General features: G+C 36.0%; 1 protein-coding gene across 1 annotated transcript in view; it reads left to right on the top strand.

Moving 5' to 3' along the window:
• LOC148043642 (VPS10 domain-containing receptor SorCS1-like) overlaps positions 1-16,536 on the top strand; it is a 596,751-nt gene that overhangs the window by 508,036 nt on the left and 72,179 nt on the right. Inside the window, exons 13-16 of the mRNA XM_087726087.1 lie at positions 281-372; positions 1,869-1,976; positions 3,154-3,271; positions 5,109-5,239. Of these exons, the coding sequence (XP_087582213.1) occupies positions 281-372; positions 1,869-1,976; positions 3,154-3,271; positions 5,109-5,239 (449 nt within the window). The remainder of the gene's footprint in view (positions 1-280; positions 373-1,868; positions 1,977-3,153; positions 3,272-5,108; positions 5,240-16,536) is intronic.

Genomic DNA, 16,536 nt, shown 5'->3' with positions numbered 1-16,536 from the left:
CTATTCAGGCATCATATTACCTGATAGTCTCAGTTATATACAGTTATGTAGATTAAGACTTTCATTCTGCAGATAACCAAGCTTCTTCCTTCCTTCCTTCCTTCCTTCCTCTTTTTTTCTAAACAATGAAATAAAATCGTGATCATTCTTATTCCTAAGAATATAATTTATAACATTAATAGTATTAAATGTTTATATACTTATTTATTACAAAAGAAACCTGCCGGTCCTTGGTTCTACATACAAAGGATTTCATGTATCTTTTAATGTGTCTCACTAGATCTTTGAAGATGAACACAGCGTCCTTTATCTGGACCAAGGTGGGGTTTTGGTTGCTATGAAACATACATCTCTGCCTATCAGACATCTCTGGTAATTAATGTGACTTTTCTAATTCTATTCATCATAGAGTCCTTCAGTGTGTATTATATGCCATTAGTAGTTGGATTGCGACCAACCTTTTTTACTAAGTGCCAGGATATGCCAATTAAACAAATGAGCATGCTGCCTCTTTTCATCCCAATAAAACTATATCTGCATTTTGTACATACAATTTTTGACAAACAAAACACTTGCAGGTCAATAGTATAATCTAAATTAGTATTAAGAAGTTGCATTGCATTTTGTTCAAACTGAAGCTTAGGAAATTTAGCTGCAATTTAAAAAGATGTAAATAACATTGAAGGTTAAACTCTATTGAAATAGAAGAATAAGAAAAGAAAATGCAATAAGAGACTCCAGAAGGAACAGGGTGTAAATATTCATGTTGAGGTAAAAACAAATTCTTTTTTTTTTAAAGTAGTAACCGAGGACAAATGTAACAAAAAAGTGCAAATTCAATACAGAAGAGCCCATTAGTTCTCCAAAGCCCACATATCATAAAGGATATCGGGAGCTGTAATTCAATAGCCAGAGCCTTGCCTTATCCACTTCCAATCATTCCTAAGATTGTGCCATTTTATGATAATTGTTATGTCTTTTGGTGTCCTATATTTTAAATGCCTTTTTTTGATGTTCTATTTTTAAAATGTTCATAATGATAGCTTTATTCTTAATCTTTCCAAATTAGGGAAATTATGCTTAATATGCATTCAATATATAAGAGTAATATTAGATTACTTTTATTTAGCTTTTTCCATTTACCTGTAATCAATTATTTCTTCCATTAAACAACAATATGTACTGGGCTTTAACATTATAATACAGATAGTCCTTGACATACAACCACAAATGAGCCCAAAATTTCTGTTGTTAAGTAAGACATTTGTTAAGTCAGTTTTGCCCCATTTTACGACCTTTATTGCCACAGTTGTTAAGTGAATTCCGACAGTTGATAAGTTAACAAGCCAGTTGAATTTGGCTTCCTCATTGACTTTGCTTATTAGTAGGTCCCAAACTATGATCTCATGACTTTGGGACATAACAATGGTCATAAATATGAAACCAGTTACCAAGCATCTGAATTTTGGTCACCTGATCATGGAGATGCTACAAAGGTCATAACTGTGAAAAACAGTCATAAGTCACATTCTCAGTGCCGTTGTAACTTCGAATTGTCACTAAATAAACTGTTGTAATTTGAGGACTAACTACATTTTCTTTTTCTGAACAAAAATATATGTGAACTTTATACATTATATGAACTTTATACCATTATATGTGAACTTAATACAAAATAACACAGAAATTTATAGTTGTTCGGGAAATTGTGTGTCCTTAAAATAGCTTTTCTTTATTATTTTTTTACTGTAATGCTAGGAACATTACAGTTTTCTGTAATCTGTTATGAAAAACTATTTATAATATAAAAAGAGATTATTTTTGTTTCTTCTGTGTCTTATTGTTTTGTTTTGTCTTGTTATCGCCAGGTTAAGTTTTGATGAGGGAAGATCTTGGAGCAAGTACAGTTTCACCTCCATCCCGCTGTTTGTTGATGGGGTTTTGGGAGAGCCTGGAGAAGAGACTTTAATAATGACGTGAGTAGATGTTATTTATTTTTATAAATAAATACACACATTCACACCAGCCATTTAATGGGCTCCACTCCACTCTGGGTTCCTCAGCTCCTCTGGAATTATTAAACAGGTAGTATCTCACATGAAATAACACTAACAGGATCCATTCTATTATTGTTAAATATAAACAATATAATAGATGAAATATCATTTGTAATCTGGGAATATAAATAGAATATGGAGTGTTACACTGATTACTTCAATATGATTCTAGTGCACTCTTCAGTGGCTTTTTGCAAATCCTCAAAATGATGGGGATTTTTTGGGTGGAGATTCAAGCAAAGGACACCTTTGGATATGAACATCTAAAGAAGGAAAGGGGCTTGCCTTTCTGCTCATCAGCAGAGCACGTCAGATGTACTTCGCTGCTTTGCCATGTATTGAGGAGTGCATGCACATAAGCCCGGTCTGTAAAATAAAATAGCCAATTTCAGCAATTCTCTCCTGTCTTGAACTTTAACCATATTGAAGTAGAGCAATTTGCATCTGTGAGTTGAAGCACCAAAGCAGATTGTAGTTGATTTACGGTACATAACATAATGCTTAATTTTTCATTAAGTACTATGTAGCAGAACGTTTATCCACTAATTCCTGTTAATAAATAGCTTTGTGCATGGGTATGTGTGGGTGGGTGTTTATGTGTAAGAAAAGTTACACTGCTTTGATTATTGCTATATATTTAATATTTGATTACTGGAGTTTTAATTTGTTCAAATTCATGCAGCCAGTTCCAATAGAATAAACACCATCTTCTTCAATAATAGTGGAAATCAGCAATTTATAAATATTGTAAATAAATGAATAAATAAGTAAATAATATGAGTATTTTGGTTTGTAAGCTTCCATCCTTCTTTCCTCCCTCCCTCCCTCCCCATAAATCCCACTCTCTATATACTAGCCACTTATGCTCATAATTAAATCTGTAACTTAAAATATTGTTGAAAGCTGTTATTATAACTGGAATATATCACTAAAGAGAGATTAGAAGCTTGTTTATGATTTCCTGTATATGCCAGATAAGCCCCTTTTTATTATGGGCCAAAAAAGGGGATATGTATAGAATTATATTCATTTCATTTTGCTGATCTGTTAAAATAATCGTCTCCTACTATTATAATCATTCAATGTTTTTATTTAGCGTTTTTGGACACTTCAGCCATCGTTCTGAGTGGCAGTTGGTAAAAGTGGATTACAAGTCCATTTTTGATAGACGGTGTGTGGATGATGATTACCGACCTTGGCAGCTTCACAGCCAGGTAAAAAGTCTGACCTAGAATTGAATTAAAATTAATATAGTAATTAATTAAAAGTTGAGATCAACCTAATTTATTGCTTCAAAATCATTGAATCCATCACCCCTTAACACTTTGATATACATTCTAACTGCAACTAGTAAGCATTTATGTGAAAGGTAAAACTTGAAACAAATTGGAGAAGAAAATGGTTCGCACTTCATTGTTTTGAACTGAATGGTGAATTTCTCCCCACCTATTTTAAAAGACAAGGAGGTACAGAAATAGAAACAGGGCTGGTCCCAAGGCCAGGCAAAAAAAAAGCTATCTCTGCCATGTTCAGTTTAGTTTCTGGACAGAAAACAATATCTTCCTCTCTTTAAAATGTGCAGTCTTAGAATAGTTCACTTTCAAAAAAAATGTGTCCAGTGTCCCAGTTTCTCTATGTCATTTGCCATTCTTACAAACCAAATAACCTTCAACTTCAAAATAATTTAATCTAGTCACACTGTTACACTAGACCCTAGTTAATGGCATTAAAGGCAAGAATCAGTTCAATGTTAATTTGATTGTTGCCAGTTCTTAATTCTCCTTGTTTGGGAATCTACATGGTTGTTTTCTCAAGTTCAGCTGGCTGAGACAGGCAACATTCATAGGCCCTGCAATGAGGCTGCTACTGAACATTTTTTTAAAAATCTGTGTTATGGACAGAACTACTACTACTACTAACTACTACAACCAACCAATACAAAATGATATTAAAGGGAAGCTATTCTCAGACTTGGAAAGCCTAATCACAGCTAGGTGTCATAACTTTACAAGAGTATAGGATTTCTAGGCCCTATCAACTCACTTTGCTTTTCTTTTCAAGGCAGCCTCAATCTTAGAAGAGATGGCTGGGAGCTTTATAACCAGGTGAGGACAAGTAGTTTAGATAGCATATTGAGCTTGGAGCTTGAAGTCAGGGTGGACTCATTCATGACTGTTTGACATTAGAAAGCTCCCGGCCATCTCTTGAAAAATTGAGGCTGCCTTTTAAAAAAAAGTTACTTACTTTTTATTTAATAGAATTTTGGTCAAATTACTAAAACCTGGCTTCTATACTATATGTGCTGTGTTTTATTCCAAGGGGTCTCATTCCAGGGAGTAGGTGGGTTGAAGTTTTTTTTTGCATCTGATGTGGGAATGGGAAAAGAATAAATCCAGGCTTATACTTTTTGCTCATTGCCATACATATATAGTAGGTAGCCCTTGACTTGCAACCATTCATTTATCAACCGTTCAAAATTATAATTGCTCTGAGAAAAGTAACTTACAGTGGATCCTTGCACTTACGACCACTGCAGTGTCTGCACAGTGATAGGAATCAAAATTTGGGTGCTTGGAAATCAGCATGTATTTATGAGGGTTGCAGCATTCTGAGGTCACATGATCAACATTTGCAATCTCACCAGCAGCTTCCAATAAGCAAAGTCAATGGGGAAAGCCATCACTCATTTAACAACTGTGTGGTTCACTTAACAACTGCAGTGATTAGCATCACTGGGGCAAAAAAAAAGATTGTAAAATTGGGCAGAACTCACTTAACAACCACCTTGATTAAGAATGAAAGTTCTCATCCCACTTGTGGTCTTAGGTTGAGGATTATCTACACACACATTTATTTGCCAATATAGGCCTACCCTACCACTGTGGTCTTTGTGCCACTGAATATGTGGTGACTTTGTTCTCACCGTAGAAAAATATGAATGGTCTCCACTGTTTCTTTTTGCATTAGTATATGATAATTGTTTACATTTGTAATTTGCAAAAATACACCTGATCACTATGGTAAAAGCCTTCATCTCTTTTCTTTATTCAGGGAGAAGCATGCATCATGGGAGCCAAAAGGACTTACAAGAAGCGTAAGTCGGAAAAGAAATGCATGCAAGGCAAGTACGCCGGAGCCATGTCCTCTGAGCCATGTGTCTGCACAGAAGCAGACTTCGACTGGTGAGTTGTGTTTAATAACGGAGAATGTACAAGGTCACAGCTTAGCTTTGCTATAGGTGTGCATGTAGCCTGACTTTCTCCCAGGTGGCAAAAAAATCCTAGAAATTGGAGATTGTCTTTCTAAATTAATGTGGCACACCTCAGCACATCTCCTACATTAGTAAAGTTACATAACATCCTATATATAGTTCATAAATGGTGACATCAGGATTTCATGATTTGAAAGCATGTTTTGTACTGTCTTGCTAGTAAGATGGTAGTAGACAGTAACATACTATTAACAATTCATGTCTGTATTAGTGAAGAATAATGCAGAAGTAATCTTGGTGCAATGATACATGCTAATGTTCTCCAAGCACTTGAAAAAGGGCAGCATTAAGGGGATATCAAGCTTTAACCTTTTCATGGCTGTCCAAAAAGGTGCTGCAGGGTAATTGCAACTTAATTCAACTAAATGCAATTATAGGCTTTGCACCCTACAGGTCTCCCATTTATACAAGTACTGTAGTCTCATTTAACATAGTTAGTTTCACTGCAGCCTATCTTATAAATATAACTCCTCACTCTCCATGCTTCCTACATTCAATTCCTAAATCCTGTTTGCTATGCAATGTTTTATAATATAATATCAGTGACAAGCTACAAGAACAGAAACAAGCATGCAGTAAGAATTGAACATTCTGGATTTAATAATTTGTTTGTTTCTTTATGCATTTAATCAATGTACATGGTTGCTCAACCATAAACTGCAAATCTGCGCAACTAACATAGAATTAAAGGCAGAAGCAAATCTACCAAGGTGAAAAACAATACAAATGAAAATATAATGTAACTAATGCCCGTGACCCGTCAAAAGCGCGGACGACAAAAGCGCGATCGACAAAATCGCGCCTTTGACGTCATCACAGCGCGACGAAAAAGATCGAAAAATTCAAATAAAAATTAATAAAAATTAAATTAAAGCAAGCCGATTCACATAAAGGTAAGGGTTAGGGTTAGGGTTAGGGTTAGGGTAAGGGTAAGGGTTAGGGTTAGCTTTAGAGCGTTAGCGTTAGCGTTAGGGTTAGGATAAGGGTTAGCGTTACGTTTTTCGTTACTTTAACGGTTAGGTTTAGGGTTAGGTTTAGGGTTAGGTTAAGAGTTAGGGTTAGGGTTAGGTTTAGGGTTAGGTTTGGGGGGGTTAGGGGAAGGTTTTAGCTTTATTTTTACATTTTTTCGATCTTTTTCGTCGCGCTGTGATGACGTCACAGCGCGCTTTTGTCGAGCGCGATTTTGTCCTACGCGCTTTTGTGGTGGAACCCTAGACGATGGGAAAAGAGCTGACATTATTCCCGTCTCCCAAAAAGGGGATCCAGAAAGCTACAGACCTCACATCAACACCTGGAAAGATCCTGGAAAAGCTAATCAAGCAACAAAATCTGTGCACACCTTGAAGCAAGCAAAGTTGTTATTAGAAATCAACATGGATTTGTCAAAAACAGATCATGGCAGACAAATCTTATTGCATTCTTTGATAAAGTGACTAAATTAGTGTATCAGTGAAATGCTGTGGACATAGTATACTTGGACTTCATTCGACATTTGACAAAGTAGAACACAACCTACTACTTGCTAAGAGAGAAACATGTGGCTTAAATATCATCTCATCACTAGATGAATTTGTAATTACTGAAGCACCACACTCAATATATCTTAATGGAACTACATTTATATGGAGTGGGGTATCCAAAGTACTATCTTAGGCCCAATACTCTTCAACATATTCATAAACAATTTAGATGAAGGGATAGAAGGAGAACTCCTCAAATTTGCAGATGACAACAAGCTGTGTGGAATACCCAACACTTCAGAAGATGAGATCAAGAGCCAGGAAGATCTTGACCAAGTTGAATATTGGCCCTTTCCAACAAAAGCAATTCAGTGGTCAGAAAAGTGAGGTTTTTAAGCAATAAAAAATTCATACATGGGTATAGAATAGAAGGTATCTGGCTTAATAGTGAGACAAATCTAGGAGTCTTCGTGGACAACCATTTAAATATGAGTCACCAGTTTGCTGCAGCTACCAAAAATACAGTCACAGACTGTATCAACAGGATAGAATCAAAATCACATGAAGTGTTAGTATCACTTTTATACTGCTTTGATAAAACCACATTTAGAATACTTAGTAGTTTTGGTCAGCATGGTATAAAAAGATGTTAAGGCTCTAGAAAGAGAGAAACAAAGTTAGCAATAGTAATAGCAATTCATAGGGCTTTCAGCCCTCTCTAAGCGGTTTACAGAGAGTCAGCATATTGCCCCCAACAATCTGGGTCCTCATAAGATAATGAAGGGCTAAAATATATGAAGAATAGTTGCAAGGACTTGGTATGTAGTTTTATTAGACTTAGTCTACAAAAAGAAGGACTAGGGATGATATGAATCTGTTACAAAGAGCATCAACCTATCTCCAAAGCACCTGCAATAGGAGAAGAAGAAATGAATAGAAACTTCTCAAGAAGAGATCCAAGCTAAAACTAAAAAGAAATTTCCTGACAGTGAGAAAAATTAATCAATGGAAGAGGCTTGCCTTCAGAAGTTGTAACTGGAGGTTTTTAAGAAGAGATTGGACACCATTTGTCTGGAATGGAATAGTTTCCTTCTTGAGCACAGGGTTGAACTAGAATACTTCCAAGGTCCTTTCCAGCTCTGTTATTCTGTCAATCATATTTATTTATTTATTTTACTAAATTTATTTGCCTCCCATCATATTTCAAAGAGACTCTGGGAGCCTTACAACATTAAAAGCATTAAAATCATAAGAGAATTATTTCCTAAAATGATAAAAATGGAATTACAGTCAAAGATAACATTTTAGTTAAAAGATGAGGAAGCAGGATGCATGGGAGAGGGAGGTGGGATGTCTCTTAATTCAACAACCACATGCAGTCTAATGTTCCCCCACTGGGGCCACAAGTTATCTGGCACAGCCAGTTATTTGGCCCTTATAGAAGGTCAAAAGGATGAGAGTCAATCTCACCTCAGAGGATAAGATATTTCAAAGGGCAGGGACCACAACAAAGAAAGATCTTTTCTTGGATCCTGCCAGTCTAAATTCCTTGACTGATAGGACCTGTAGCATGCCTCTTCTGCTGGCTCAGGTGGAGTAAGTCAGTCCATTGGGGTGAGATGTTTCCTCAAATAATCTGATCCATGTTATGCTGGATTTTAACGGTAATAACTAATATTATGAATTGTATCTGGAAGCAACCCACCAGCTAGTACAGCTTGCAGAGCAGTGGTATAACAATGGCAACCCTAGGGCTATCAAGAACTGCCTGCTCTGCCACACTCTGCACCAGTTGAAGCCTCTGAATGTTCTTTAAGAGTAGCCCCATGTACACCTCATTGCAATAGTCCAAAAGTGAGATAACCAGGGTTTCAATGACGAAGCACAAGGACTTCTGATTCCAGAAAGGCCACAACTGACGCACAGCACAAAGTTGCACAAAGATTCTCCTAGCATTATTGACACCTGCTTTTTCAGCAGGAGTCGCAAATCCAGGACAGCCCCAAAGGGTCAGTCTGCCATAGTGTAACCCCATCTAGAACTAAGGTAGTTGAAGTCCTAGAACAAAATTAGAAATAACCCAGAACAAAGTTTTACAGCATTTTGTTTTTAGCTTTTAATGAAAAATATTTTAAATTCTATTTATTTGTTTTAGTTTCTTTATTTGTTTTTTTTTAAAAAAAATATTTAAAAAAAAATCAAGAATCATGTTTGATTATCAGACCAAAAAAACCTTGTCATTGCACTTACACGTTTGAATTATTTTCAGATTTGTCACAGATTCTGGGGGAAAATGTGCACATTTCCTGTGACAGCAGAATTAGTAATCCCTGAACTGTACTTGAAAGAATTATAGAAAGAATTAAGAATAGGAAAGAAAGAAAGTCAATGCAGAGATATTTTATTTGTATGCATTGCCCACTTTTCACAGCCAGGGGGCAATAGTGTTTCAGGAATGAACATCACAATGGAATTGGTGCACTTAGTTCCAGAAATATTATATCCTAGCAACTGCATAGAAACCAATCTGTATTTATTTAAGTAATAAATGGATTACACAGTGACATATGTGTTATTAAAGCATTTCCTTTCCAGATTTTCATGGGCTTTATTCCAGCATAAATGGGATCATTCCAGCAACAGATCAAGTATTTGTTTTTTCAGAAAAAAGATAAGTCTAGATTACAATAATAATCATCATTCATGTTCTGTGTGAATTCTATTTTCTACAGCGTAATCACTTTTAATACAATTTTCCTGACATCCATTTCGGAAGCATTTTTTTTTCATCATTTAACTGCATTACAGAGTTTGGAGAAGTGCTGAATAAATGGATAATTGTGATCCAGAGGAAAACAGTAACTCTGCGGGTACAAATTAGGTTGGTTTACATTAAAACACAACTTGAACATATTTCTTCCCATCTCTATCCACACTCCATCAGTGTTCTTTGACAAGAAAGAAAGTTTCATTTTTAATTTAATAATTAAGTAAAACAATTTTCAAGTAAAACAATAGGATGCATGGTGATCCTAACAAATTTCATTAAGACCAAAGTCCCAGTAATCCCAGAAGGTGGAGAGAAAAAACAGATGTCATCTACAACATACAGTGTAAGGACTGTATCAGCCACTATGCAGGACAGATAGGCAGAGAATTAGCAGAGCCCATCCATGAATACCAACTAGCAGCCTGAATACACAGTGAAAACTCCTTCATCTCACTGCAAATGGCATACTGAATCATCCTACACCAAGGCAAATACAAAATGCCAAGGAATTAGACACATGGAAATAAACAATATTTACACACTGTTCAGAAGAGGCAATAAAAAACTAAGAAGGAAACAAACAAAATACATCATTTTCAGCATAAATGCACAGATAAACTGGAATTATATTAGATGGATAAGGAATCAAGCAGAAAACAATACCCTAATCAACGAACTACCAAGCAGAAAACCATACGCCACTAACACTGACAGAATGGGAGGGGGAGCAAACCCCACACTCACAGGCAGTGATGATGTTATCTATTGGAGTAAAGAAACATTTGTAAGCAAACAAGAACCAAGGATTCTGCAGTTCAACCTTGAGCTACTTAAATTCTCTAATCATAGAATTTCGTTGAAGCCTAATCTTACATTTGATTGTCTGCTTTATTGCTTTAAAATGCATATCTGTGTGACCAGTGGTGGGATTCCAATTTTTTTACTGCTGGTTCTGTGGGCGTGGCTTTGTGGGTGTGGTGTGGCTTTGTGGGTGTGGCTTTGTGGGCATGACAGGGGAAGGATACTGCAAAATCACCATTCCCTCCCCACTTGCTTTCTGGCTCTGTTCTCCTGTTCAGGGCAACAAAAGAAGATCAGCTGGGAGTCAGTGGGGGCGGGGCCAGCCTATTTGCCAGTTCTCCGAACTATTCAAAATTTCCATAACTGGTTCTCCAGAACCTGTTAAAACTGGCTGAATGCCATCTCTGTGTGTGACATATTATGGATGCTTGGATTAAAAATTGGAAAAACATGGAGAACTATATGCACACTCCTAAACAAACTCAGGTTCAGTTTATGGTCAGTCACATATTCACTCACCCAGAGCCTATCGAGACTCATGGATCTTGTAAGCCTCCTATGCTCTCTACTTGGGTTTTTCAGATAGGTGCAGGTTGAGCAAAAAAACACATAATCCTGATCAACAACTGAGATATATTGTAATTAGAGATTAATTAACTGAACACTGAGGCATAATGTTCTTCTTCTTAACTTATTCCTTACTTTCTTCTTCTGATTCATGTATTCCTTGCTAATTGCTTTGTAACTTCTTCTTCAAGCTCCTAGCAGAAGCTCCATTCCACCTCCCCATGTTTTCTCCTAAATTTCTCAGCTTCACCACATTTGCACATGCTCACTCTGTCTCTAGTTGCTCCACTAATTCTTATTTCTGTAGTTTCCTCCTTTTTCACCTGTTTTATTTTCTCCCCCACATTCTTTACTGTCCTACCCACATTTCCAACAGCATCCCTCAGATTTCATAGATCTGTTTCTAAAGTGACTAAATTTAACAGGTAAGCTGCATCAACCCAAGATTTCTTGGAACATTGCAGTCTACCCAGCACTCCAAACAAGCATTGGCAGTCACTTATTTCACTGGACAACATTCTTTTTTCAAAAGTTTTGCTTCCTGAAATGCTTTTGATGATTATAATAGACCCCTTCAAACTAAACATCAATATAATTCCAGGATCTTGAAAAATGTGAAATCAATTTTATTGTCTATAATGTATTTAATTGTGTAATGTTTCGGATTTGCTGCATGAGTTGAACAGGGCCAAAAATATTTTGCTGCTGATTTTTGTTTCTTCTTAGTGTCAGATGCATCTCGCTGCAATATCCAACAATAGTCAGCCAGCACTGAGAGATTCAGTTGCTCTGATACCCAAGGTGGCGCAGTGGTTAAATGCAGCACTGCAGGCTACTGCTAGATCAGCAGTTCAGCGGTTCAAATCTCACCGGCTCAGGGTTGACTCAGCCTTCCATCCTTCCGAGGTGGGTAAAATGAGGACCCAGATTGTTGGGGGCAATATGCTGACTCTCTGTAAACCGCTTAGAGAGGCCTGAAAGGCCTATGAAGCGGTATATAAGTCTACTGCTATTGCTATTGCTATTGCTATTTTTCCATTGTGCCAATGTCCTGGTGAAAACTTTCACCACGTTTGTCAATAATTGCACCTAGATTTTCAAGAAAAAAGTCCAAATATGAGCCTACAGTGACATGTTCCACTTCATGATCTTGCATGCAGTAAAAAGTTTCTCAACCAGCTAAAAGTAGTTTGGTGCTCTGTAGTTGCCAAGAAAATTTTCAATGACATTTTTGGATTGTGCATGACTTAATGTCATGTGTCCAATAAAACTCTACCATGACTTTAAATCCTAATTTGGTTTAGTTCTACATTTTGGATTATTCTTAGAGGATGTTATATATAGAGTATATATACACTCTGTGTGTGTGTGTGTGTGTGTGTGTGAGAGAGAGAGAGAGAGAGAGAGAGAGAGAGAGACAGAGAGAGAGAGAGAGAGAGAGAGAGAGAGAGAGAGAGAGAGAGACTCTTTACCATATGTGTGTGTATGTATATACATACATACATACATACATACATACATACATACATACATACATACATGTGAGCCCAAAACCCAGCCTGAAGATGGCGAGTGAGACCTCGCTGAAATATTGCCAAGACAATCTCAATCTTACACAGGAAAAGCCCCAAATACAACAAGACCAGCATACCTACACCTGTGAAAACCTACGAAAAAACACACACATATATATACACATACATACATACATACATACATACATACATACATACATACATACATACATACATACATATATATATATATATATATATATATATATATATATATATATATGTTATATTTATGCTGATAAATAAATAAAGGGCATAAATATAACATTTAAATATCAGCATAAATATAACAAATGTAACAAAAAAGGCAACAGTAAAAAAATATTGGGTTTCTGTCTGTATGGTCTCTTGTGACGAGCCTAATGACAGAGAGTGGAAGTGTGACCTTCCTCCCATACTTGGGCATACCAGGGGTTGTGACTTTAAGTATATATATATATATATATATATATATATATATATATATATATATATATATATATATATATATATATATATATATATATATATATATATATATATATATATATATATATATATATATATATATATATATATATATATATATATATATATATATATATATATATATATGTTTTTAGTATAGATCTATTTCAAGCTATTTAGCTCTCATCAGCTAGCCATATCCTTACTGGGATTCGAACCTGTGCTCTATTGCCTCCCAGGCAGGGAGTTAACCATTTGAGCTACAGAGAACGACTCCTTTTATCAGCCAGCCAGGGTGGGAGGTATATACTTAAAGTCACAACCCCTGGTGACGAGCCTAATGACAGAGAGTGGAAGTGTGACCTTCCTCCCACACTTGGGCATACCAGGGGTTGTGACTTTAAGTATATATATATATATATATATATATATATATATATATATGTGTGTGTGTGTGTGTGTGTGTGTGTGTGTGTGTGTGTGTGTGTGTGTGTGTGTGTGTGTGTGTATATATATATCCTGCCTGTTGTGGTTATGTCATAAGAATCATAAAATAGATCAGTCAAATTTTACAACCTTTTTTTGGTGTTGGTCATGAAACAAATGCTGTCATTTTGCTGAAAACCAGATCTGGTGGTTTTGGCAAGGATGTCTGTCATTTATGTCACATCACCACACAATGCTGCAAGTGGCCATAAATGCCGCTGTGTTGCTGAGTGCCTGAAGTGTGGGTCATGTGTTGGGGGGAAGCGGGACAACTATCAAAACTTTGGATCTGGATAATAAGTCCCCTTTTTCAAGTCCGTTGTGACTTTGAATAGTCAGAAGTTAAGAACTACTTCTAGTATATTAGAGGCCTACATATCTGTGATTTATGAACATAATTATTAAATTTCCCTCGAACATAATCTTAGGTTTCCCTCGAACATAATCTTAGGTCTGAGTTTCCTGCCAACGGAGGTTAGCAGGAAACTCAGTGTAACATTTCCTGGAATCTGAAAAAAAAAGGTATACACTTGAAAAATCAAGTGGAGGGATGCTAAACGTAAATATTCATTACTTGACCGAGATAGCTTTGAAGAAACTCCATTCAGAATTTATAATGTTGTTTACAATACTAATATTCCTAGTGTGGGATGTAGCTTTCAGAAATTAATTACATAGTCCTAAGGTGCATTATACAAAGTGGAAGATTGATGTACATGGGGATATTTTCAATGGGAATATGGAGACATCCCTGTGAAATTTCATACATGAGTTCAATAGTCATTTAAAACCACTTGCCAATTAAGTTGTTAGTAAGGTTCGGGAAATAAGTTTGTTTCAACCTGTCACAAAATGAAAATCAAAATATGCCTTGTGAACGCCAGATGCTTGAATGCAATACAGCCGTGCTGGGTGTGCTCCATTCCCCTGCTCAGATTTTAACAATCATTTTCATCCACTGCTGCTCCAGTTGATGGTAGGCCCGTTGTGCCTACATGTAGGCAGCAATTTGTCACTATCATCAATGCTCTGTGTGCAACAGAAAGGAAACAACAAATTCATTAGATTGCAGGTCTGCAAGGTGAGGAAAAGATACTAATGCCTTTATAATGAGATGCAATGGAGCTGCTGGTGACATTTCTCAGCAGCCTGTTTGTGTATGCTCTTATACTGCCATTTAGGTATACAGATTGAAATTATTTATATCCTAGGATATATAGCTGGTTTCGTGGTGGGAAAAAATAATCTATGTTCTTTAAGACCTGATCTATAGAAAGTGGAGTGGGTGATTACTAAAGGAACAAAATGGTAGCATAGGTGATGGGGACACCACCACCCCACCCACCTGGCTGATCTGTTTCTCTTTATGGACAATTCTCAAGACATGTTTCTTCTTCACCAACTATGAAAAAAATTTAAAATGAAATTAGAAATGGGGAAATACCTGATGCTGACACTATACAGATTTTGCTGGAACAACTTCTTCCAAATCAGTATCTGAATCCTAAGCCATGAGAGTTATCTATATAGTATATGTATGCAGACAATGGTCCCGGAATTTCTATTGCTTAGCTGTATTAAGTGGCTCTCACCCAATCTTATATTCTTTTTTGCCCTGGTTGTTAAGCAAATTGCTGCAGATGTTAAGTGAAACACACAGCTGTTGAGTGAGTCCTGATCCCCCATTGACTTTGCTTGTCAAAAGCCATCTTGGAAGGATGCAAATGGCAATCATGTGAACCTGGGATTCTGCAAACGTAAATACATGTTGGTTGCCTAGTGCCTGAATTTGGATCGTGTGATCCTTAAGTCCTAAGTGTAAGGATCATTCATAAATCATTTTTTCCAAGTGTAACTTCAAATGATCATTAAAAGAAAAGCACAGGTAGCATACAAGCATAAATCACTTGTATTACAGGAAATTATGCTCTGTTTTTTTGTTATTTTGTATTTTGTAGCTTTTAAAAAATAAATACCTGAAGCTTTGATACGGATACAATGTTATCACTTTTTAATTATATTAATACAAGAGAGTTTGGCAATATAGATATTATGGTTTGTTGACAATCAGATTATAGAGAAAGCAATATTCATTTATGAATATTTGCTTCTAGCATATTAAAATGAGTTTTATTACTGATGTAATGATCAAATAATCTTTTAATGGTTTCTTTAGTAAGAATACTTCAAAAGTAACTTGGATAATGTTGAATAAGCACATCTACATTTGAAATCAGCTAGCCCTCTTACTAGTATAAAGATACTCCAGAAAAGTCAAGATTTTTAAGAAGCAAAACAAAATCCATGATTTTTTAAAGCTATTACTACAAAGGAAATGTTCCCCTCTCACAACCACAGATGATTATTTTGCAGAGATAACTGATCAGCTGATTTAGTATACACATCTATGAACTATATCCAGTTTCTGACATCTACAGCAGTACAAGGAAATATTCTGAAGACATTATTGAATATAATAAACCATTATAAGCTAATGATGGTGTGACTTGGTTTTGGAACTTACCATGTTTTCTTGAAAATAAGACATTTTGATCCTCAAAATAAATGTTTGGCCTTATTTTCAGGGTGGTCTTATTATTGTTGAGGTGCAGGAGGTGGTGAGCATGATCACCTCATGGCTGCTGCTGTGTTACGCTGTTGCGGCAACACAGCAGCAGGCTTATTATCTGGAGAGGTCTTATTTTCAAAGAAACGGCACTATTTGGCTAAGAGTTATAAAATGTGTTACAACTGCATATCAAGAGAAGAAACAATGACAGCAGAACCAAGGGAACCAAATATTCATTTGCAAAGGTTTGGAATGAAGAAAAAGAACTTGGTGCAAGTCCTATATGGTTACCGGAAATCATCAGCTAATCATTTTACAGCACATTGTATTTCACTGGATTGTTGTGGACATAAAATGGGGGAAGATCACCCTCCTCTGCTTATTTAACTTACAGTCTCAGATGAATACAAGTCGAATTCAAAATTTAAAATTCAGAAACACCAATAAAACACAAATATAAAAATTAAAATTTATAACAAAAACCAAAATGTTCTGAAACAATAATTAGAAGACATTTCCTGTTTTCTGTAAAGC

The sequence above is a fragment of the Thamnophis sirtalis genome, unplaced genomic scaffold (genome assembly GCF_051295495.1).
Source record: "Thamnophis sirtalis isolate CommonGarterSnake01/CBP01778 unplaced genomic scaffold, rThaSir2_p1.2 scaffold_11, whole genome shotgun sequence".
In the NCBI taxonomy this organism is placed as follows: domain Eukaryota; kingdom Metazoa; phylum Chordata; class Lepidosauria; order Squamata; family Natricidae; genus Thamnophis; species Thamnophis sirtalis.
This window is presented reverse-complemented; position numbering and strand designations above follow the sequence as displayed.